Source organism: Branchiostoma lanceolatum, chromosome 12, assembly GCF_035083965.1.
Source record: "Branchiostoma lanceolatum isolate klBraLanc5 chromosome 12, klBraLanc5.hap2, whole genome shotgun sequence".
Classification (NCBI taxonomy): Eukaryota; Metazoa; Chordata; class Leptocardii; order Amphioxiformes; family Branchiostomatidae; genus Branchiostoma; species Branchiostoma lanceolatum.
This window is the reverse complement of record NC_089733.1, coordinates 8,214,703-8,236,088: the sequence shown is the minus strand read 5'-3', so window position 1 is coordinate 8,236,088 and position 21,386 is coordinate 8,214,703. Positions and strand designations below refer to the sequence as shown.

The following is a 21,386-nucleotide window of genomic DNA, read 5'->3' as shown; positions in this document are numbered from 1 at the left end:
CCCCAGCAGTGGGCCCCCAGGTCCACCTGGCCCAAGCGGTGGGCCCCCAGGTCCACCTGGCCCCCCAGGCCCAAGCGGTGGACCCCCAGCTCCACCTGGCCCAAGCGGCGGACCCCCAGGCCTCCCGGGTCCACCTGGCCCAAGCGGTGGGCCCCCAGGTCCACCTGGCCCCCCAGGCCCAAGCGGCGGACCCCCAGCTCCACCTGGCCCAAGCGGTGGGCCACCGGGTCCACCTGGCCCCCCAGGCCCAAGCGGCGGACCCCCAGGCCCCCCGGGTCCACCTGGCCCCCCAGGCCCAAGCGGTGGGCCACCGGGTCCACCTGGCCCAAGCGGCGGACCCCCAGCTCCACCTGGCCCAAGCGGCGGACCCCCAGCTCCACCTGGCCCCCCAGGCCCAAGCGGCGGCCCCCCGGGTCCACCTGGCCCAGGCGGCGGACCCCCAGGTCCACCTGGCCCCCCAGGCCCAAGCGGCGGACCCCCAGCTCCACCTGGCCCAAGCGGCGGACCCCCAGGCCCCCCGGGTCCACCTGGCCCAAGCGGTGGACCCCCAGCTCCACCTGGCCCAAGCGGTGGGCCCCCAGGTCCCCCAGGCCCAAGCGGCGGACCCCCAGGCCCCCCGGGTCCACCTGCCCCCCCTGGCCCAAGAGGCGGACCCCCAGGTCCTCCTGGACCCCCAGGTCCACCTGGTGGCGGACCGCCCCCTCCCCCTCCATAGCTGTGTAACCAACATGCATTTTACAATGCATCGATTAACACACAACACAACCATACAACAATCATTCACACAACATAGTAATTCATATGTATCATCACCAGTTCATGACAAGAACAACAGTAGCCATTTGTGTAAAGTAATCACTTCATGTTACACTATTCATGACAAAAACAATAATATATGCTCTTTACAGCACAGCTTTTGCTGGATGTATTTGTATCAGTAGATTCAGTACAATACTACTCCGTCTGGACTATACACACATTGGAAAACCCAAATGTCCGTCTCATCTTTTCTAGTTTGTCCCAACATCTGCAATCAAAGTAGCTTCAGTTTACCTGCAAGAGTGTAGTGGTACTGTTATCCACATTTCTTCAACATTATGGTTATGGGAAAGACAAACAACTCACACAGTATCTTATTTGCTTTGAAATATTACATACTTCATACCCTAAATCCTATTATTTCTATAATACTTCTATCACTCCTACTTAGAGTAGTACAAATGTGTAATAAGAAGGTGAATCATTTCCTGTAAATTTCTGTAAAATACACATCTTGACTAAGTACTGCAGATCGGAAAGAAATGCCACTTATGTTTTTTTTTTACAATGAAAGAAATTCTTGTAAGAATAGACTACTCAATGTTTACTATATTAAGACATTCAAGTCGGTCAAAATGGTGATGGCTTAGCATCTTGTTCCTAAAATATTGATATCCCAAATCTGGTTGAAAAACAACACTTACACAGAAGATATATCTAAATCTATGGTAATCATTTGAAAGCATTGACCACACATGTTATACTTCAGAAATTCCACAATCTTGGTTGGTAGAATTTCACAAACTCCACCACATACCATAGGGTGTACTGGTATTGTAACAATGCATATGAAATTAATGTGCCCCGCATATGATGTTCTTCCCTAATATGTTAGCTCTATAAACATGGGCCTCTAATGTAGTTTGTATTTACAGCTATTCATCGATGACATAGTTGGGGTGTACCACCAGGAGAGGGTCCTTGTCCTGTAGCGGGTCTGAGCCTGCCTTGTCCCCCGCTCTCTTCTTCAGGCCGATCTTGGACAGCTCCACCAGAATGTGGTCCTATCAAAACACAAAACGAATTAATTCATTTTGTCCCCTATGTACTGTAGTTGGTGAACTTCTAACAAATACATTGTAGTTGACAGTGAGTTTGTTGGTTAACAACATTCACAACCTACTTTACTATATGGAGAACTGGTTGTTACTGTAAATTTTTCCGTTAATCTTATGTTTGTGTTTTTCGTGAACTTACAACCAGAGATTCCATTACTGTACAGCAACAGTGCTACAACGAACTAAAAGAACCATTTTCTCCATACCGCAAAATGAAATCACAGTTTTCACAGTACCACTTTGCATGTTCTTATTAGTATGTCTTCTATCCCCTACCACTTTTAGTGTTCTGCAACAGTTTCAGTTTTAACCAATCATATTCGACGTATACATAAACCAAAGCCTTGTTCACATGTCAAATCAATGTGACAGTATGCTGATATTAAGTGGATAAACTTGCCCCCCTCCCCATGTCCTGATTACTTACATGGTGGATGAGCCTCTCAATGACCTTCTCCACGATGGTTTGTTTATCGAAGTACTCTGCCTCAGACTCGAGCTCATTCTCTATCTCATGTAGGTACCAGGTCACTAGCTCTCCCTTCCTCATGCCACCATCTCCATCTACAAACAAACAGATCGTAACAACAACATTTCTTTAGAATTTTAGATATACAAGAATCTGGACAACAACAGCTGCTTCCTTGAGGTCCGAGGAAGTCTGTAATAGCATAGATTTTGTCTTAAAGTGCTTGACAAATCCCTTTACTTGCCGCCACAGTGAAGTTAAAGTTCAGTGAAAATGTCAAACTTTCCTTATACCATGAAATTTTGCCACCGTGAAGATAAAGTGAACCACAGTAACCTCTGTGCTGATATGTTGGTTATCAGGATACACAAACTATTCCTACCGTCTGTTTCGGCTTCCCTTCGTCTCATCTGTAGTACAAGGAGGTTGGCCAGTGTCTTGTACTCGTCAAACGTTAGCCTGATGGCCTTCTTGGGTGGGGAGGGGGGCTCGTCTGCGGACTTCTGAACACCGGATGTCTCCTCTGTCTCCATTGCTTCTTCACTGAGGATCTCATCACCTCCTCCTGGTGTTGAAGACACAATTCAATGCACTGTTATCCTTCTTATCACAAAAAATCACTTTAACATACAAACAGCAATGCAGTCAAAACACAAAAAGACCACTCGGGGGACCAATAGTATCTGGTCTATGTGGACAGATGTTCACAATATACAGGATTCATAATGCTTGTATCAATGGGAAAAATTATCCACCAAAAAGTGGTCACAGTGGCGAGGTGGTCTTTAAGGTTACTTGTACAGGTTTGACTGTAGGAATACCATAGACAGAAAGTTGTGTAAGCAGCTAGAATACATTTTAATCCAAGAGAACAAAATCTGTTTGTTCCTAGTGACCATTGAGTAAAAAAAAATCCAAAACAACGGGAAGATCCAGGTTACATAGAACTGTAATAAATGGTTGCCATGGAAACGTACCATCCAGCTGTTCCTGCTCCTCGTCCTCCGTGCCAAGGTTGATGTCGGGCTGCTCCACGCGGATGATGGACTTGTTCAGGAGACGGAACGCTTCCTTCACGTGTTTGGGCTGGACCTGAAGGAATGTGTCAAATACAAGGTGTCTAATGCAGCCAAGTCGTGAAATCTTAGCTAAAATTTGTGTAGAAAACAGTGCAGAATTTAAAATCAAAAGTGGTGCATACCACTTTTGCATGCCATGGTAAAGAGCACATTATCCAGGTTGAGAAAAAGTTGTTTTGGCATGCCACCCAGCAGTCCCTGACAAAACTGCATAACATCTACTACTAGTGCTAGTATGTGTAACTTGATATCACGTACTGTACTGAGGGACAATCATTCACTGTGTAAAAGTAGAGCAACCATAGACAGACAATCTCGATTGCTAAAGGGACGTTCTACCCAAAGATAGAGAAATAGATTATGAAAATAGACTAGATCTTATCATTATAGAGTCTACTAGCAGTCTGTTCTTAAGATTTTCTCTATCGTCTTGTGGTCCTTACGCAGCCAAGCTTCTTTACTAGACTAGTGTTAAACACACACCTCGTCCTGGCAGTACATGCGAGCCATGGCCTCGGACAGACGGATCATGCTCTCCAACTGGCGCACGGTGATCCGCCACGAAGACTTGCTGACGCCGGAGCAGTCGCGCTGGCGTAGGCGTCGATACTCGTCAACCATGAACTCCTCTGCTTCTTTACTAATCTGTTATTTCAAACATAATAGGTTAGATCAAACAACTCCAGAAGGACCATAAAATGCAGACATTGAAACAAACTGAAGCTGGGTACAGAATACTTAAGGCTACAAAACACAAAATACTAAATTTAACATTAAGTTAGTAGAAATAAGTATTTGCGACCACAAGTGGCCACATATCATGTCAGGAGGCTGTTTTATTTGGAATTCTGCAACTTGGTGGTACTGAAGTGCCCACTAATACTGCAACCTGGAACTGACAGGCCTTTATCTAGGATGGAAACAATTTACTAGGTGACTGGGTGGTGTTGGAATCCCCGTTGTTGCGTACAAAAGTTTAAAACAGGTTTTGCTTATCAGGACCCAGCAACAAAGTTCACACTACATAAAGCATATCTTGAGGCTTACCTTTGGTTTAAACTGGCGAGCGAACATGAGGTATCTCTGCATCTCCTCCACCGAGTAGGTACGCTCCACGGACGCCTCCCCGTGGTTATGGAGGTCAACGATGCGGCGAGCGATGGCGTAATCTGTCACCTGTACAATAGAAAATACAATTAGAATTGGAAACATTTTAAATACAAGTTGAGACAGCTGGAAAACCATTTACCACACGAGGTTCTTGTTTTCTTTACTGTCACAAAGAATGAAATGGAATGTTCAGTTTTGTACATAGGAAGGCAAGTATTCCTTGTAGCTACCAACTGAAACTGTATGGAGTAGTGTTCAAATAACATGCAGCTGGTACCATGGTCTAGATGGACGCAATTCTACTATTCATTTCCTTTCAGCTCAAAATAGAGTCACTTTAAAACAGTATATGATAGCCCTAACAAACATAAACCCTGAGTTATACTACAGTTTTCAATGTGTGTGACATTTGTATGAGAGGATTCTGGAATGGTACTCAGCAATCAACTACTATATACTACAAACAAGAAAAATTTCTTACCTCATTACATTCGTCCACCAGGACAAAGAACAGGTCAAAGCGAGACATGATGGGAGCTGTCAACGTGATGTTCTGTTTCAGAGACTTGGTACGGTCGTAACGGCCACCGATAGGGTTTGCCGCAGCCAGGATGGAGGTTCGAGCGTTCAGCGTAGCCTGTGGGACAGACAAGAACATACCATTGCTTTGAAACAACCTGGCTCACACACTTAGCTACTTTTAGATTCCACACTTATGCCTAAGCTTTCTTACATCGTTTTGAGCTACTTTTAGATTCTACAACTTTGCCTAAGCTTTCTAAGGATCGTTTTGAACTTACAGATAGAAAAATGCAAATCTAAGCCATACAAATGTAACAGTTCCAATACACAGTGTATAAACCTTAAGAAATCGTCTAAAAAGACTTCAAGAGAAGAAAAAAGTAGAGATTTCTGACCTTGACCCCAGCCTTGGTGATGGAGATGGTCTGCTGTTCCATGGCCTCGTGGATGGCCACCTGATCTTTGGGGTCCATCTTGTCAAACTCATCAATACAGCACACACCCTGGATAAAGTACACACATATAGAACTGAAAATACAGTAGACCTCAAGAACATGCGATGTTCTGTAATTTTTCCACAGATGTAAGAGTGATTGGTTTAGACTTGATGTCATTATAATCCCCTGTCCCAGGCTAACTTTCCTGTACTTAAAATCTGTGCAGTGCTTCCCAACAAAATGGTCAATACTTTGCCATGCTAAATCTAACTGCTTAACAGTAGATGCGGTCCACATAGCAGAAAGAGCACCAACTGGCAGAGTTGACAACAAAGACAAAATAGATATGAGTCGGTACTGATTTTATCTGCCTTACTGGAGTGATGGAAATGTCAAAACACCTTTCAAAGCAAAAAAGTGCAATACTTGATAGATATAAAGGATTGCAGCTATTTGCCTTGAAGGGGGTCCAACAGTAGTGTTCATACACCCCACAGCTGACTAATAGAACTGCACTAAAACTAAAACAAGCTTTGCAAACATAACTTTGTAAATTCACAGCTTAGAATGACAAAAAAACTGAGATCTGAACTATCTTTACAAAGTACAAAAGAGAGACATCAAATACATCTGTATAAAATGTATCACAATGAAGGAAGGACACTGTACATCCAGGTAATGAGATCCTCAATACAAAAACTACTCCACTGGATAAGTTTTGTAAATGGTCAGACGTTACAGACAGCACCTGATGCTTTTCATCAATGACTGCAATGCAACTTATAAGAAGTGGTGTTGAAACAACCGTTTCAATAAGGCCACACCAATTTAATTTCTTGGTTAACGGATTTTTTTTCAATTTTCGCAACAAAAAAAATCATGAAAAACTTGCACCTGACCCTGTTCACTCCCTGAAACTGTGTGCACCAAAGTACAGACTTTCCTCTGAGATTCTGTTTTCCTGTCGATTTTGGAATTTAACAGTTTAAAAAAAAATCTGTTAACCAAGAAATCAAATTGGTGTGGCCTTAAGTATAATAAGATACCTTTCTTGACTATATACAAAAAAGGTAGTTCTGAGACTTCCACCAGTTAGACTTACATTGTCTGCCAACATGAGCGCCCCAGCTTCGATAACAAACTCGTGAGACTCCTCATCCTTCACCACAGCCGCTGTCAGACCTGCGGCACTGCTGGCCTTCCCACTCGTGTACACAGCACGCGGGCTGAACTGTTCTACAGCCCTGGAGGAAAAATCAAACAGCAAAAAAAAAATTTAAGTCTAAGCTATTACGAACTGGTTGAAATTATTTCTACAGCCTATAGCATTTTCTCAGAGAACTATGTACCTGTATTCTACAGTTAAAGTTTCCCTGTAATATTTGTGAACTACACAATGATAGCACATTGTAAGAATGATTGCATTAGTAGCAATGGCTTGTCCAAATATAATTACATACAGTCAAAACTATCCAATAATACCAATCAGGGGACAGACACAATCTCAGGTGCTCATTATAGTCAATGGGAAAAACTGTCTAAGGGACCATTAAAAAGTGATCATATTGGCCAGGTGGTAAATGAGGTAGATTGTACAAGTATGAGTGTGGTAATATAGTCTTTATTGAACCAAAGCTAAGTCCAATACTTCAATCTACTACAGATAAATGTATGTACATACTTGAGGAACTGGCTCTTTGCGGTGCTGGGGTCACCGACGACGCAGACGTTGATGTCACCACGGAGACTGGTCTTCTCCATGGTCGTCTTGGGAACGCCTCCAAACAACATCAGCAAGACGCCACGCTTCACCTCGTCATTACCTGTCGACAGTCACCACTTTATCAATAAGGTAGATAGAGTAAAGACAAAGGTCCCATAGCCTTTGAAGCCATAAGGGCAGTGGGTTATTAATGTGTCTATGGGCACGGTATTGGAAGGCGGAGCATAACTCATTTCTTCCTCAGCCTTTGGCCTCCCCAACCAAAGTCAGGTACCCATTTTTACAGCTGTGTGGAGTGAGGAATGTCGCTTAAACTCTTCCCAATGATATAAGGTCTAGCGAGGAATGCCAGGAATCAAACCCATGACCTTACTATCTCATGTCCGCTAGCCTAGCTTACCAGCATTTGACGCCACCTGTGACTTTATAAAAAAATCACTGATAAAACCAATTACAGAAATAAGGAGTTAGGTATCTAAAAGATACAGATTTTCTGCCAAGCTTTGCTGGTCGTGGTGCGTACCTAAACCCCAGACCTGTTCCAGACCTGTTCCTAACCTTTAGGTTCAAGTCCAAAAAAACATCTGGAATCAAGTCCGGACTTGAAAAAAAATCTCTCGCTTTTACACTCCTTTTTGATTCAAACCATCTTAAAGCCTCCTTAGATCATGAAATTTGCACTGGAAAAATATGAAAACATTGCTGTTTTGTGTTTATAACTGAACTTCTGCATTAATTACTGACTGTATATAATTCCATAGTTTTCAAATTGCATGTAAAATATATGCCGATAGGCAATTTTACATGAAACAGGAAAAAAATATTCGTAGTACACATATTCCATTGGTTCAAGTCCGGACTTTGAAGTCCGAACCTGAACCTTAACCTCTGGACTGAAGTCCAAACCTAAACCTAAACTTGGGTTTAGGTACGCACCACTATTTGCTGGTATACTTTGAGATTGCTACTGACCATGTATGGTAGGGAAGAGACTGGTGCAGAGGTTCTGGTACAGGTTCTTGTCCCGACTCATTTCGTACACCTTCTGCCACTCCTGTTCTGTCATCTGTTTCTTAATGGTTTCAGCCGTTAGGTCATCGCCTCTCAGGTCTCGACCTCCAAACTGGGAAAAAACACACTTCATCATTCACCTGTATATGGTGTGATGATCAAGACTTCAAGTACTGAAACAAATTCTTTCTTTCCAAGCCCATCTTTTCTTTAAGTGTTCCTTGAATCTTCTATTTGAAATTTCTTTAAGCGGAGTTGTGACTTCAGCCTCTCAGCTAAATAAAGACTGTTATCACTGAGAAGATACATTTTATGGAATGGTAACCAGGAAAGTTGCAACAGTTTGATTTCTAGGAGCAATTTAAAGCTAAAGATTGCACTGCGTGTAGTCTCAGTCACTCCTTACAAAAATAGTTCTTACTCTGAATCAAATGTGTTTTAGTGCATAGTTTCCCCCCTACCTGTGGATTGGTAGCTTCCACGGAGCAGGCGAGGAATGCCAGTCTGTAGGATAGCTCCCTCACACCCAGGGCCTTCAGTCCCCCCACACCTTCTGAGTCATATCCCGCACCTGCCTTCACACGTGTACCTGTCTCAGCACGGGCTCCTGTGATAAGAAAATAAGTTTGCAAGGTGAAAGGATACATTCAGTGTTTTAAACATTGTAATAGTAATTCAAGACAGAGCACATGTCTGCAGTGTGATGAGTTTGAAAAAACGCACACACAACACTAGTGAAAACATTTCACAATTTACAGAATAGTTCTGTCACAACTTCAGACCTACCTGATAACATTTTGCATTGTCAAATCTTACAGCTCTACAAGAGTTTCAAGCAAACTGGTAGCTAAGACTATATTTGAATCGAATCAAACCAACTTTAAAGGAAATAGACATCACATGGAAGAGCCAACTTTGCCATGGAATGTGTCTGTCTGTTCAACTTTTCAATAAGATATTTGTGCCATTTCCTGACAGTATTCCTACCTGGAGTGGTGAGTTGAGACGCGTCTGGGACCACAATAAGAGTGCCGGTGAAGTCACACTTGTCTCCTGCCTGGGCCATCTCTACTGCCTCTGCACGTAGGATGATCTCCACACTACACAGACAGACAAATCAGCCAAAATTTTTAAACCACTGTCTGTATTCAAGTTCCATTTACTGTTGTTTTTCAAAACCATTTGAGGTGTTGATGACAGACATATGAATTGCTGAGAAACAAAAAAAAAGCACAGGAAATAGGACTGTGACTTTCATCAGGTTTTGAAAATGACTGAATAGCAATGTTCTGACGAGGGAGATATAGACTCAAGTCACGTTTGGCACCACATTCTTTGTACTGCAGCAGAGACGCCTAGCTGCAGTCCGAAGTAGTACATGTACCAGTCTTTATTGCCCCGAGGAGGGTGACAGACGGTCACCAAAACTTGTAAGTTTCTAACTCTTTGGATGTGAGTAAAGAACAGTTAAACACATGACTGTAGCAAACCTCTGGTAAATCAAAGCACTTAGGGAATACATCATCACCTGTGCAGGCTGAGGATATGAGTTTAAAGGAGTCCTAAACTCCAGAAGGCGGTGTTATTTTCCACTAGATTATGTATCAATCAATACATAATCAGTCGATTTTGTACAGAATTCCGCTTGTGGTGAATTACAGGAGGTGTGTTTTTTAAAACAATATGATACTCACTAAACCCCTGCAGACCCTACCATTGTATTTCCTATGCGTAAACATACATCTTTAAACGTGGATATTTTCGGCGTAAATGAGGGTGGTTAAGCACAATAAGAAGGCCAATTGTTAATAAGACATAAAAGAACACATAGCAAGACGAGTTTTTCTTAACCACCCTGACATTCTTTTTGTAATCTAAATTTTGTCAGGCATTGTCAGGCACATTGTAAAAAACACATAGGCTGAGGTCACCTGGGGAATTGGGTAGAATACTGAATACTTTTGGATGCACACGGGACTAGTGGGTACTTAATCGTGTACTGTAAAAAAATATTCATTTCTACTTCCTAAAATTACCATCCATTGGAAAATAACTCCCCCCTCTGGAGTTTAGGACTCCTTTAAAACATGACTGTAGTAATGGGCACATAGGGAATAAATGTTCACCTGCGTGGGATGCTCCCGCGTGGCAGCTCGGCCTGTGTCTCCTGGATTCGCACCTTCTGGAAGTCCACAAACCGGGATTTGTTCACGTCCAGCATGAAGCGACTGCGGTTGGCGCACACGGGGTTGCGGCAAATGGTCGGCTACATGGGGAAAAGAAAATATTCTTAACCTCTAGCACCTAAAGTAGCCGCTTGACACCCCATTCTCCATTGGTTACAGAGTTAGGCAGAAGGGAGAAAGTTAAAAAGACAGTTAACTATGAAAACTGAGCAAAGCAAGCAAAATATTAGAATGACATATCAACTTTATCAAACCATGTCACTGCGTAGAAATGGTGAACTTTTTCTTCATCTTCTTTCTTACTGCCCATCTTGATATCTATGAGATTATTGGCAGTTAGGTAAGGAACTTTTACAATCTTTTCATAAATGTTGAGCTTGAAATTGAAAGGGGTATCCCACCAGTGTTTATGTAAGGTCTCCCACCTGTGTGTACTTGAACTGCTGCTCCACATCCTTGATGACTGATTGGCAGTCCAGGCAGATGAAGGTGCCACTGACCAGCTCAGGGTGGACAGGGTGTGTGCGGACGACCTGACCGCTGATACGCAGCAAAGAGCCAACCTTTCCTGTGGTCAGTTCGCGGACCCTAATAACACAATGGTCAGAACATTACACAAAAATTTTTGGTTGGCCTTACGGCTTACTGACATTTTATGGGAATGCAAAATTCATATCTAGAAATTCTTAAATTTTCTCAAAAGATACTTGAATCAGACAGTTGGCAAGAAAAACTTTTAGTCATTTCATTTACCTTTTTTTTAAAGTTTCCTTTAAAACCATATCTTCACACCAGTCTCACTTATTATTAGTCTTAACTTTCATATATATATTTACTTCAAAGCTTATGTTCTAGCTGCTCAGTTTTGGTGTAGCCTACTGCAGAAAGCTTGGAATTGTGGGAACTGAAATGCATTATGGGTCTTACTTGTGTCTGGTGGGCACATCAGTCACGCTAAGGTAGAACTCCTTGCTGGTTGGAACGCCACAGTGGTCACGGGCAAAATTACGCACAGCCAGACAGAGGCTAGGATACACCCTGCAACAAAATCAAGCAACATTGAAGAATAATCATATTGAAGAATAATCCAGGCCTTATTAATCAAGATGGACGAGTAAACTTCAAGTTTTACATACTTTTTCGTTGAAGAATAATCATCTTGAAGAATAATCAAGGCCTTTGTAATCAACATGGACGAGTTTACTTCAAATTCTTTAATTAGCAGTCAGGAATCTTTCCATCATTGTGTTTTTTTTTAAATCTATGACCAGTTCCATAAAGAAAATAAGTATTCCGATACATGAGCATGAAACAAAGACTACTTAAAAATGAAAGATCACATTGGTTTGGAATTAACCACTTTATGAGCAGGGGTTTCCCGTTGACAAGAACTCTGCCACCCCCACCTGTAGTACTCCTCCTGAATGGTAGTGGCCAGCTGCTGGTTGTTCTTCTCGATGTCGTTGAAGCTGACCGTCAGCGTATTTCGCTCCGGCCGGATCAGCTCCTGGACGTCAGGTAGGTACTTCACCTCCCCTTCAACCATAAACCTGTGAGAAGGGGGGAGCACTACATTAATAAATAAAAAAATTAAAAAAATAAAAAAATTTAACGGTTCTCAGTGGCAAATGTGCTTGATGTTGGCACATCGGCAACCAAATCCGTAGGGTGTTTTTGGCACCCAGTTCGACAGATTAGCCGAGTAGGCTCGGTGGGCGTCACTCCACCATCCGGGAAGGTAGTGTAAAGTGCCTTTCCCAAGGGCACACCGTCGGGGCATGGTAAGTATCGAACTCGGGACCTATTGATTCCAAGTTCAACGCTCTAACCGTTACACCACGCCGACGTCACTACATTACATTAGCTACTGTAAATCCATTGAACACTGCGGTCGGTAATTTCAGTTATCGTGGGGAAAGGGCATCTCATTTTAACGGTGGGAACAAACATCAGTGTCTCAACTGTTAGTGAACAAATATTTGCGATAATGAAATTTTAGCGGTTGTTAAGTGGCCGTTAACAAATCAAGAATGAATTACAGTATTTACTATGTAAGATGAAAATCAAGAGTTCCCAGTACATATGAGTTTGTCATTGAAACAAATTCTAGTAGCAATGCAACAGAAATGGATGAGTTTGCAGTGGAAAACTGACTGCCAAAAACAGCATGCAAATAATGCAAAAATCCTAGCCTGCACAAGTGAGAAAGGTGGGATTTTGTTACTGTAAATATGAATTTTGTAGCAAGGTGAAAATCTAAGTTTGCAGTACATATAAGCTTTGTCAATATCAACAGCAGCAACACACTCGAAGTGTGATTAGTTTGTGATAGATACTATTAAACCACCAAAAACTGCAAATTTACAAATAACAAATTTTAAGATTTACAGTACAGACTACAGTAGTATCCTTTCTTGTTCTGATTTTCTTTAAAACTTCATACACTTAATTGCCAAAGAAGAGCACAAAAATTGGAAAGCGACAAAAAAATGAAGTGATTTACGACATAATTTTCCAACAATGACCCTTCTTGAGCCTTGGGAAACGAAACAAGAAAATAACCGAGCCACCCAAGGATTTGTCGTCCTTCGACTAAACATTTTAATATGTGGCGATAGCTTCACATCTGTAACTTTTAGTGGGGAGGTGGGTGCTAAGAGATCTTTATTACACTTCAGGTGTCATTTCAGTTAATGTCTTTAATCATACAAGTGAGATTTCAGTATGAAGTGAACAGCACATGGCTGAGTAACAATAGTGCTGGTATGTCGCCATTTTTAAAAACTAAAGTCTTTAAAAACTAAAAATCTAACCAAGACAAGGTAAATATACACTTACTCTTCTAAGAAATCTTGGAACAGCTTTTGGCATCTGTCTGCTACATCGTCCTTCACCAAGTTGTGGCCAACGGCGCGGTCTGCTACATCCATGTTGGGTCAAAGTCGCCAAACCTTTCCTGTTATATTTTCTCTACTCTCGTCTCCCTCTCTGATCAATGTGCAGTTTTCGCGCCACTGTCGTCACGTGGCCTGAAGGCTGTTCTATCCTTTGAGTGCAACCTTCTTTAGCTTTGGCAAACGGAACTGCCACATTGAACGAAAACGTCAATGAAGCAAAATGTGTCGAAACATATATCAAAAATTAATATGAAATAGATGAAGTACCGGTTTACTTGTATATTTTGACATATTTATCATTTTCTTTTCTAGAAAGACGATGTTTAGAGGGGAGAAAAATCAAATAAGCAACCAGCTAGATTTCGCGGGAATTTTGACCAATCACCACTGAGACGTGTCACTTGGCTTTGCATGGCCTATTCCATCATTATATCGTAAAAGGGGCAAGAGTAAAGAAATGAAGTGCCTTTAAAAAGATAGTATTTCGTTTTTCCCCTGAAAAATATTCAAATTATTTTCCCTTTGTCATTTTTAAAACAAAATTATAGTTATTTCTAGGAAAGCTGTGTGTGTTTTGAGTCTTGTATTTGGTGATTGCTAGCCTGTTGGTTTCATCCATTGACGTCCAACAAATGGCATTACATCATCCTTACCAAATATGGCAAACCAGGGGGTGTTCTTTATGCTGTCGTATTCAGTGGTTATCCGCCCTCATATTTTCTCAAAAAGTTTTATATTCATCTTTTCATTTAGCAAATAGTCTCCATAATTCCAATCTACAAAATACGTATTGTATTGTAAAATCTATTGAATGCAGTTTTTTGTTCTCTTATGATAAATATCGTTACCGATGGTTCTGGAAGTATCTGACCCACCCAGACCAATCTAGATCCTTCGCGCTGGTTGGCTTAAACCCGACACGTGATTCACGTTTCCAGAATATTCTATCCTTCCTTTTTATAAAGCCAGCACCTGCGACATCCTCAGTAACGGAAACGGTAGACACCACTTAGACTTGTACTCATTTTACCAAGCTTCCAAGAAGCCTTTTACCAATCATTCCTGTATATATCTGCTGTAAATACTATAAGGTAAGCTGGAGTTTCCTTTATTACGATTTTCTACGGCTACTTTTGATGTAATTTTGGGGTCTTTGATTGTTCTCGAGCCGGCCGGCATTTTTACATGCGGCACCACGTGTAGCCGGCGAGTTGAACATGTCTGACTTGGAAAATTTTTTCTGTCCTTCTATAAGTTAATCTACCAATGTGTGTTTCCTCAGTGAAATTTTTACCACGAAGTCTAAGATTCGTGTTAAGTCTCGTCCTAAACCAGTCCCTCGTGGTGCTTCAAAAAGAGGAAGTAATCTAGTCAGTCGTCATGAAAAAATTATCATGTACTCAAATGACGCCATTTTGAGCATTTACTAGTCATTTATATTTCGAAACCGTAGCTCTCCTCTGCTATTCTTCTTCAGAAACTTGAAGTTTAGATTAATAATAATTTTAAAAGCGTTCAGTCATTAATTAAGCGTTTTATAAAGAGGCACGACGTAGTGACGAGGGGTATCAAATTCACAGTCTGAATGACTCACCAAAAATGGCGGTTTTGTCCGTTTGTGCCCTGGGCGTTACTATTATATTGTCCCATCTTTGTAGGGCATATCCGTTTAAACTGTTAGCAGATTGGGAAATTGAGACCATTTCCTGGTTAGTTTTCCTTGCCGTTCCGGTTTCACTGAGAAGAATTATGACCTTCCCGAAACTTCCAGATCTTACCACGTGGTGACGTCAGGATTAGATAATGACCTCTGGAAATCCCCTCCATGGAAATTCCCAAATTATGTAATTTGCATGTCCGCGGCTGAAAATATCTTCTGTTATCTTTTTGAATTTTAAAAGCAGACATGCTTAATTGTGGTTATAGTGCTTGATTTCTTAACAAAGAACACGACTTTGTACTCCCCTCCCCATATCCCACAGACTTTGCAGAATAATTTAATTTTATACAGGAAGCCAGACTGGGCAAGCAGCCATTGATTAATGCCTGCATTATTCATTCTGCAACCTTTGTCTCCACCAGAGTGCATTATTGTGTCTCCTGTCCAATTTCTATTGATGACCATTGATCGTTTCCCCAGTAGATTGATCTGTTCTAAAGTGGATTAAAGGAAAGAAGAGCTTACCTTTCTAATGGAGCAGGAAAATAGTGTTGCACTTTCACTTATTCTCATCATTCAAAGAAATATAGGCTTGAACTTATATTACCTTTTCTTTGAACACTCAAAAATATGGGAAGATTTTTATCAATGGACGTAAGATTTTGAAGTTGTAGACTCTAAAGCTGTTACATGTTATTAGTAAAGTTTGTGGTATTAGACTAGTCATGATAGTGGCATGTTATTCAAGGCTAACAAGCAGTCTGGGTGCTCAATGTGCCACGCATATGTGACTTGGGTGTGGTTTGATAGGCATGTGAACTGTGAAACATGTGTAACACCCAACCGTAACTCACCAAGGAATTTTCACATCCTGTTTTTAGAACACAAAATGGCCGGAAAGAACGGACCCGCAGTCGGTATCGATCTTGGCACCACCTACTCCTGCGTGGGGGTGTTCCAGCACGGCAAGGTGGAGATCATTGCCAACGACCAGGGAAACAGGACCACGCCCAGCTATGTTGCATTTAACGACAGCGAGAGGCTGATCGGGGATGCCGCCAAAAACCAGGTGGCCATGAACCCCAGCAACACCGTTTTTGGTAAGTCTATCATACATGTACTTGAACTAGTCTGTGCTTAGACAGGATTTAACTGTATGGACATGAGACACAAGGGTATAATGTACAGCAAGAAGAAAAGGCGTTTGCTTCTTACGAGTGGCAGACCTTTCATGAAAGGGCAGTGAATAAATATTTATCCTTTTTTCTCTATACTTAGTGATGTTTTGTCCCTTCAGATGCCAAGCGTCTCATTGGCCGTCGTTTTGACGACCCCTCTGTCCAGTCCGACATGAAGCACTGGCCGTTCGACGTCATCAGCGACGGCGGGAAGCCCAAGATCAGGGTCGACTACAAGGGCGAGACCAAGACCTTCTTCCCAGAAGAAATCTCCTCCATGGTGCTGGTCAAGATGAAGGAAGTTGCAGAGGCATACCTGGGCAAGGTAGGCATCTTTCAAGAGACAACAAATTAACTTCCTGGTACTGTTTGTGTACATTATGCACATTCAGGCTTTAGACCAAAGGTTGTTTCAATAGGATTTTTGATTGTTTGCACTCTAAGCATGTAGGAGTTCAAGACAATTTTTTGGTCAAAGTTCCTGTGCTTGAAATAAACATATTTATGCGTTTTCATTTTGGTTCACAGTCGGTGACGAATGCCGTGGTTACGGTTCCCGCCTACTTCAACGACTCTCAGCGACAGGCCACAAAGGATGCTGGGACCATCTCTGGCATGAACGTCCTCCGAATTATCAACGAGCCGACTGCTGCCGCCATTGCGTACGGACTGGACAAGAAGGCAAATGTTGTTATCCCACTTTCGTTGTTCTTTATAGATAGTATTCCATTTTTATCCGTAGTGCAATTGCCAGCCTCATGAACATGAGACTGGCAACTGTACTTTGATGGGACCATTGATGGTTGTGGCTGCTGAAACAAACAGAATGTTACACCAGACACTCCACACAACACATGGCTTGATGTGGCAACTCCTATAACTTTGCATTGGTAACTGTAACAACTAAAACTGTTAAGTTTTCTGCAGTCCTCTCAGTACTAACGCGAGGCTGTTACAAGCAAATAGTGTCCTGCCTGTGTTTCTGGTCTGCAGCAATTTTCTGGTTGCTAATATTTGCTTGAACCTTTCATTTTTATACTTTCTTTGAAGGCTTGTCATTAGAGACATATTCCTATGTTTCCTTATGTTCATTTTGCATTGATGGCTGAGGGACTACTGTCTCTTGCTTCTGAAACAGTCTAGCTTGGTGCAACTCCTGTATTAATCATTTATGGAGTTTGATGCTGGGTAGTCTTAGATCTGCTGACTGTTAACTTGACTAGCTGTGGCTGTAATATCTGACCCTGCTATACAGCATTACTTAGAGCTTCAAGTTGCTAGTCTTAGCACAATGTACTTGGCATAGTGGACCTTTGTATATGGCCTTCTGAGTCTCTAATCTGGAGTGGCCTTGACTTGCTTTCTGAACTCTGGGCAGAAGCTTGGTCATACACACATGACTCGACAAGAAGCCGCCACATTCCATCAAAGAGAGGGCACTGGTGTTGTCCACGGCACAATGAAAATAGCTGCAGGAGCTTCACTTCTGCTGCAGTTAAATACTTGTGCTCACAAGAATCATGGAATTTGTCTATTTGTCATCAACATCTGATTTCAAGTGTCTCAAATTCCAAAACAGACGTGCCTAATCAAAAATCAATGTTCAAAAATTGAAATGACTAAATCTGGTGGTTATGCTACGTGCAGGACAATACCAGAAGTGTCCGTGTATGAGGTTTTTGACGAGTAGTCACTGACACATATTTCCTTTTTGTCTAGATGGGAACAGAAAAGAACGTGTTGATCTTCGACCTGGGTGGTGGCACCTTCGATGTCTCCATCCTGACCATCGAGGACGGAATCTTTGAGGTGAAGTCCACGGCAGGAGACACTCACTTGGGAGGAGAGGACTTCGACAACCGCATGGTCAACCACTTTGTGACTGAGTTCAAGCGTAAGCACAAGAAGGACCTGACATCCAACAAGCGTGCAATCCGTCGTCTGCGCACAGCCTGCGAACGTGCCAAGAGGACCCTTTCATCTAGTGCTCAGGCTAGGTGAGAAGGCTTTTTATGAATTGTTCATTTTGTATGCTGATGTTTGTGATGGACCAAAAAGTTAGATTTTTGTCCTTGCAGACTTGCACAGGAGTTGTGTGATGTTGGAAGTTTAAATGAAAAGTCGCTAAAACTGTTGGTCTTGTTTTTCAGCATCGAGATTGACTCCCTGTTCGAAGGTATCGACTTCTACACATCCATCACCCGTGCCCGTTTCGAGGAGCTGAACGCCGACCTGTTCCGTGGCACACTCGAGCCAGTGGAGAAGTCCCTCCGGGACGCCAAGCTGGACAAGGCTCAGATCCACGAGATCGTGCTCGTCGGAGGCTCTACTCGTATCCCCAAGATCCAGAAGCTGCTGCAAGACTTCTTCAACGGCAAGGAGCTGTGCAAGTCCATCAACCCCGATGAGGCTGTGGCATACGGAGCCGCGGTCCAGGCCGCCATCTTGTCCGGAGACAAGTCTGAGGAAGTGCAGGACTTGCTGCTGTTGGACGTTGCTCCCCTGTCTCTGGGTATCGAGACGGCCGGTGGTGTCATGACGCCGCTCATCAAGCGTAACACAACGGTACCCACCAAGCAGACGCAGACCTTCACCACCTACTCCGACAACCAGCCAGGTGTGCTGATCCAGGTTTATGAGGGAGAGCGTGCCATGACCAAGGACAACGTGAGTTCCCTTGTAACATCTGTTAAATGCAAACTCAGATTCCTTTAGTCATTTTATTAAAGAATAGACTTGAATTCTTCCACTTATCTGAAGCTATACTTGTAAATTTGTGACACTGTAAAAGTATCTTTCATGGTAAAAGCCCTGTAGTACATGTAGATAGTTTGGAGTAACTAGTCTTTGCAATACATGACTTGAAGAACCCAACGTAGCACCCAGTACCTCCTGGCTCTGCTGAAGTGGCGCTCGGGAGCTCAGTGTCCTTCGGGACGCCGTGAGGCACATTCCCCTTCCACGGCGTTGGAGAGCAAGTCCGTCCCCGGTGCCTCAGGGTACTGGTGTGGACGGAGCTTCGCATATCCGTGCCGCTTCCCAGAGTCACTTTGACACTGACTGGGGAGACTGACCATGCAATGAACACCTTCTATATATAGCTTTAAAATGTGTATTAGACGGTAAAAAAATTTCTCAGCAGTTGTTGACCGAACAATCCTGTATTACAGAACCTTCTGGGCAAGTTTGAGCTGACCGGAATCCCGCCAGCGCCCCGTGGTGTGCCGCAGATCGAGGTGACGTTCGACATTGACGCCAACGGTATCTTGAACGTCTCTGCCGTCGACAAGAGCACAGGAAAGGAGAACAAGATCACCATTACCAACGACAAGGGTATGTCAATTTTGCAAATGTATAGTTTCTGAAAGTTAACATTTCCTTTACAAGGCATTGAAAGTAATGAGACTTCATTGTTTATACTGAAGGTTCATCATTGTCATGCAATGTTCAGACAATAATCATGGGAAGCTACAAGTGGATAACATTGGATTTTTAGCTGATGAAAATCTCTGGCTGTGTTGATTTCGGTGACAGAATTTGTGACAATTCAAACTGTAAAGGTTGAATGGTAAAATCGTTTTCTTATTTTGCTTTGGTTTCTGTAGGACGTCTGAGCAAGGACGACATCGAGCGTATGGTCACGGAAGCTGAGAAGTACCGCCAGGAGGACGAGTCTCAGCGTGAGCGCATTGCTTCTAAGAACCAGCTGGAGAGCTACGCCTTCAACATGAAGAACACCGTGGAGGACGAGAAGGTCAAGGACAAGATCAGTGAGGACGACAAGAAGGCCATCACTGACAAGTGTAATGATGTCATCAGCTGGCTGGATGCCAACCAGGTATGTCTTGAATCTCATTTGCTGTATTCTGAATGTGGCTTTATTAGAAACAGATCTTCAGTAGTGTTTTACCTATCATAACATTTTTGGGCTCAGGTATAGTTTGCGGCCAAAGAAGTCATTTTTCGGTTTGATGACATGCTGCAAAGGCGCACAAGTGGGTCAAAGTAAACAAAAACTCTTCCCTGCGAACTTCACCTAAGCCAAAATGATTTTCAGTAGGGAACTCATACGGACTTCACACATGCAAAAGTGTTACAGCCCCCTGAGAATGCAAATTGACCACTTCATCTGAAATGTCCTTAACTTGGAAAATGGACTTTTGCAATCTATCTAACGTAGCAATATCTCACTGCTACTTTCCACTGTTTAAAAGTTCCAGAAACACTGCTTGCTCTGTTGGATTTTGAACTATGTGCTTCAACTCAAGCCGTGTTGTGTGACTATTCCTAACCTTGTTCTTGCCTGTCCCGTAGATGGCTGAGAAGGATGAGTTTGAGCACCAGCAGAAGGAGCTGGAGAAGGTGTGCATGCCCATCGTCACCAAGATGTACCAGGCCGCAGGTGGCGCGCCACCAGGTGCAGCCGGATTCCCAGGTGCTGGCGGTTTCCCCGGAGGCGCCCCAGGTGGCGACGCAGGTGGACAGGAAGGTGGCAGCGGAAGCGGACCCACCATTGAGGAGGTCGACTAAACCAGACCCAAACAACAAAAGCAGCGGATTTCGAACACGACTCTTGCAGACCCTTACACACACATGCCTACCCAAATACTGTTTCCCGGTCCCTTACCTTTATTCAAAACTGCTTCGATATGTATATGAGAGTAAAAGCACTTGGAGAAGTTTGAATTCTGTGCAGGTCAACTCAAGTGGACCTTTAAATATATTAGTTCAACTGTCAAAACATACCCATCTTGTCTGATGTTCTGTTACAGAAAGGATTCTATAGTGTGGAAAGAAAAGGAAAGAATGAAAAAAAAGTTTCTCTAAGAATAAAGACTTTCTGTAAGAATCATGGAGTTGTTTGTTTTATGTATGTTGGTGTGAATGATTAGCTTGAGTGCCGGCCTTTTTAACTTCCGTCCGCTACCCTAGCTACGCTGTGCCACCCAAGCTCCCGTAGCGGAGCTTGGGTAGCGTACGGAAGCTAAAAAGACTGGTACTCAAGCTAGTGAATGATGAAACCTCAGTTTACAAAATTACTCATTTTTAGTTGCAGTCACTTAAAGGGAAATAAGCAGTACATGTGGGGATGAACACTTGTGCACGTCACCTGAAACCTAGGTGTAACATAATGACTAGCAGGCTGTGAATAGTATAAGTTGTAGTATAAGACCTCAACATTTTAATATAACGAGCACTGCAGAGGAAAAGGTTGTTGATGCCCTACAGGTATGTAA

General features: G+C 42.8%; 3 protein-coding genes and 1 non-coding gene across 5 annotated transcripts; 2 read left to right on the top strand and 2 right to left on the bottom strand.

The window, feature by feature from the left end:
* LOC136445710 (cuticle collagen 2-like) lies at nucleotides 1-1,163 on the bottom strand (the record flags this gene model as incomplete). Its single annotated transcript, XM_066443844.1, has 2 exons — nucleotides 1,159-1,163; nucleotides 1-715 (listed from the first exon to the last, which is right to left on the bottom strand). Coding segments are annotated over exons 1-2 (720 nt in total), but the record flags the coding sequence as incomplete, so codon positions are not given.
* On the bottom strand, nucleotides 868-13,446 carry LOC136445954 (zygotic DNA replication licensing factor mcm6-B-like). Its single transcript, XM_066444194.1, has 18 exons — nucleotides 13,253-13,446; nucleotides 11,821-11,964; nucleotides 11,342-11,452; nucleotides 10,840-11,002; nucleotides 10,355-10,494; nucleotides 9,216-9,328; nucleotides 8,690-8,835; nucleotides 8,190-8,340; nucleotides 7,176-7,317; nucleotides 6,597-6,738; nucleotides 5,453-5,560; nucleotides 5,017-5,172; nucleotides 4,473-4,601; nucleotides 3,909-4,070; nucleotides 3,324-3,438; nucleotides 2,729-2,911; nucleotides 2,305-2,441; nucleotides 868-1,823 (listed from the first exon to the last, which is right to left on the bottom strand). The coding sequence occupies exons 1-18, from the start codon at nucleotides 13,342-13,344 to the stop codon at nucleotides 1,695-1,697; spliced, it is 2,463 nt and encodes an 820-aa protein (XP_066300291.1). The 5' UTR covers nucleotides 13,345-13,446; the 3' UTR covers nucleotides 868-1,694.
* A 763-nt stretch (nucleotides 13,447-14,209) lies between these two features.
* On the top strand, nucleotides 14,210-21,001 carry LOC136446576 (heat shock cognate 71 kDa protein). 2 transcript variants are annotated; one of them, XM_066445019.1, is made up of 9 exons: nucleotides 14,210-14,402; nucleotides 15,853-16,071; nucleotides 16,269-16,474; nucleotides 16,678-16,830; nucleotides 17,869-18,146; nucleotides 18,300-18,816; nucleotides 19,320-19,482; nucleotides 19,755-19,987; nucleotides 20,464-21,001. In XM_066445019.1, exons 2-9 carry the CDS (start codon nucleotides 15,861-15,863, stop codon nucleotides 20,677-20,679), a joined length of 1,977 nt encoding a protein of 658 aa, XP_066301116.1. In that variant the 5' UTR covers nucleotides 14,210-14,402; nucleotides 15,853-15,860; the 3' UTR covers nucleotides 20,680-21,001. The 2 variants fall into 2 exon arrangements, with proteins under 2 accessions (XP_066301116.1, XP_066301115.1); XM_066445018.1 differs by having other exon boundaries at nucleotides 16,678-16,836.
* On the top strand, nucleotides 19,020-19,239 carry LOC136446667 (small nucleolar RNA SNORA73 family). Its single transcript, XR_010757633.1, has one exon. It is a non-coding gene; the product is annotated as a small nucleolar RNA SNORA73 family (small nucleolar RNA).
* Nucleotides 21,002-21,386: the final 385 nt, after the last annotated feature.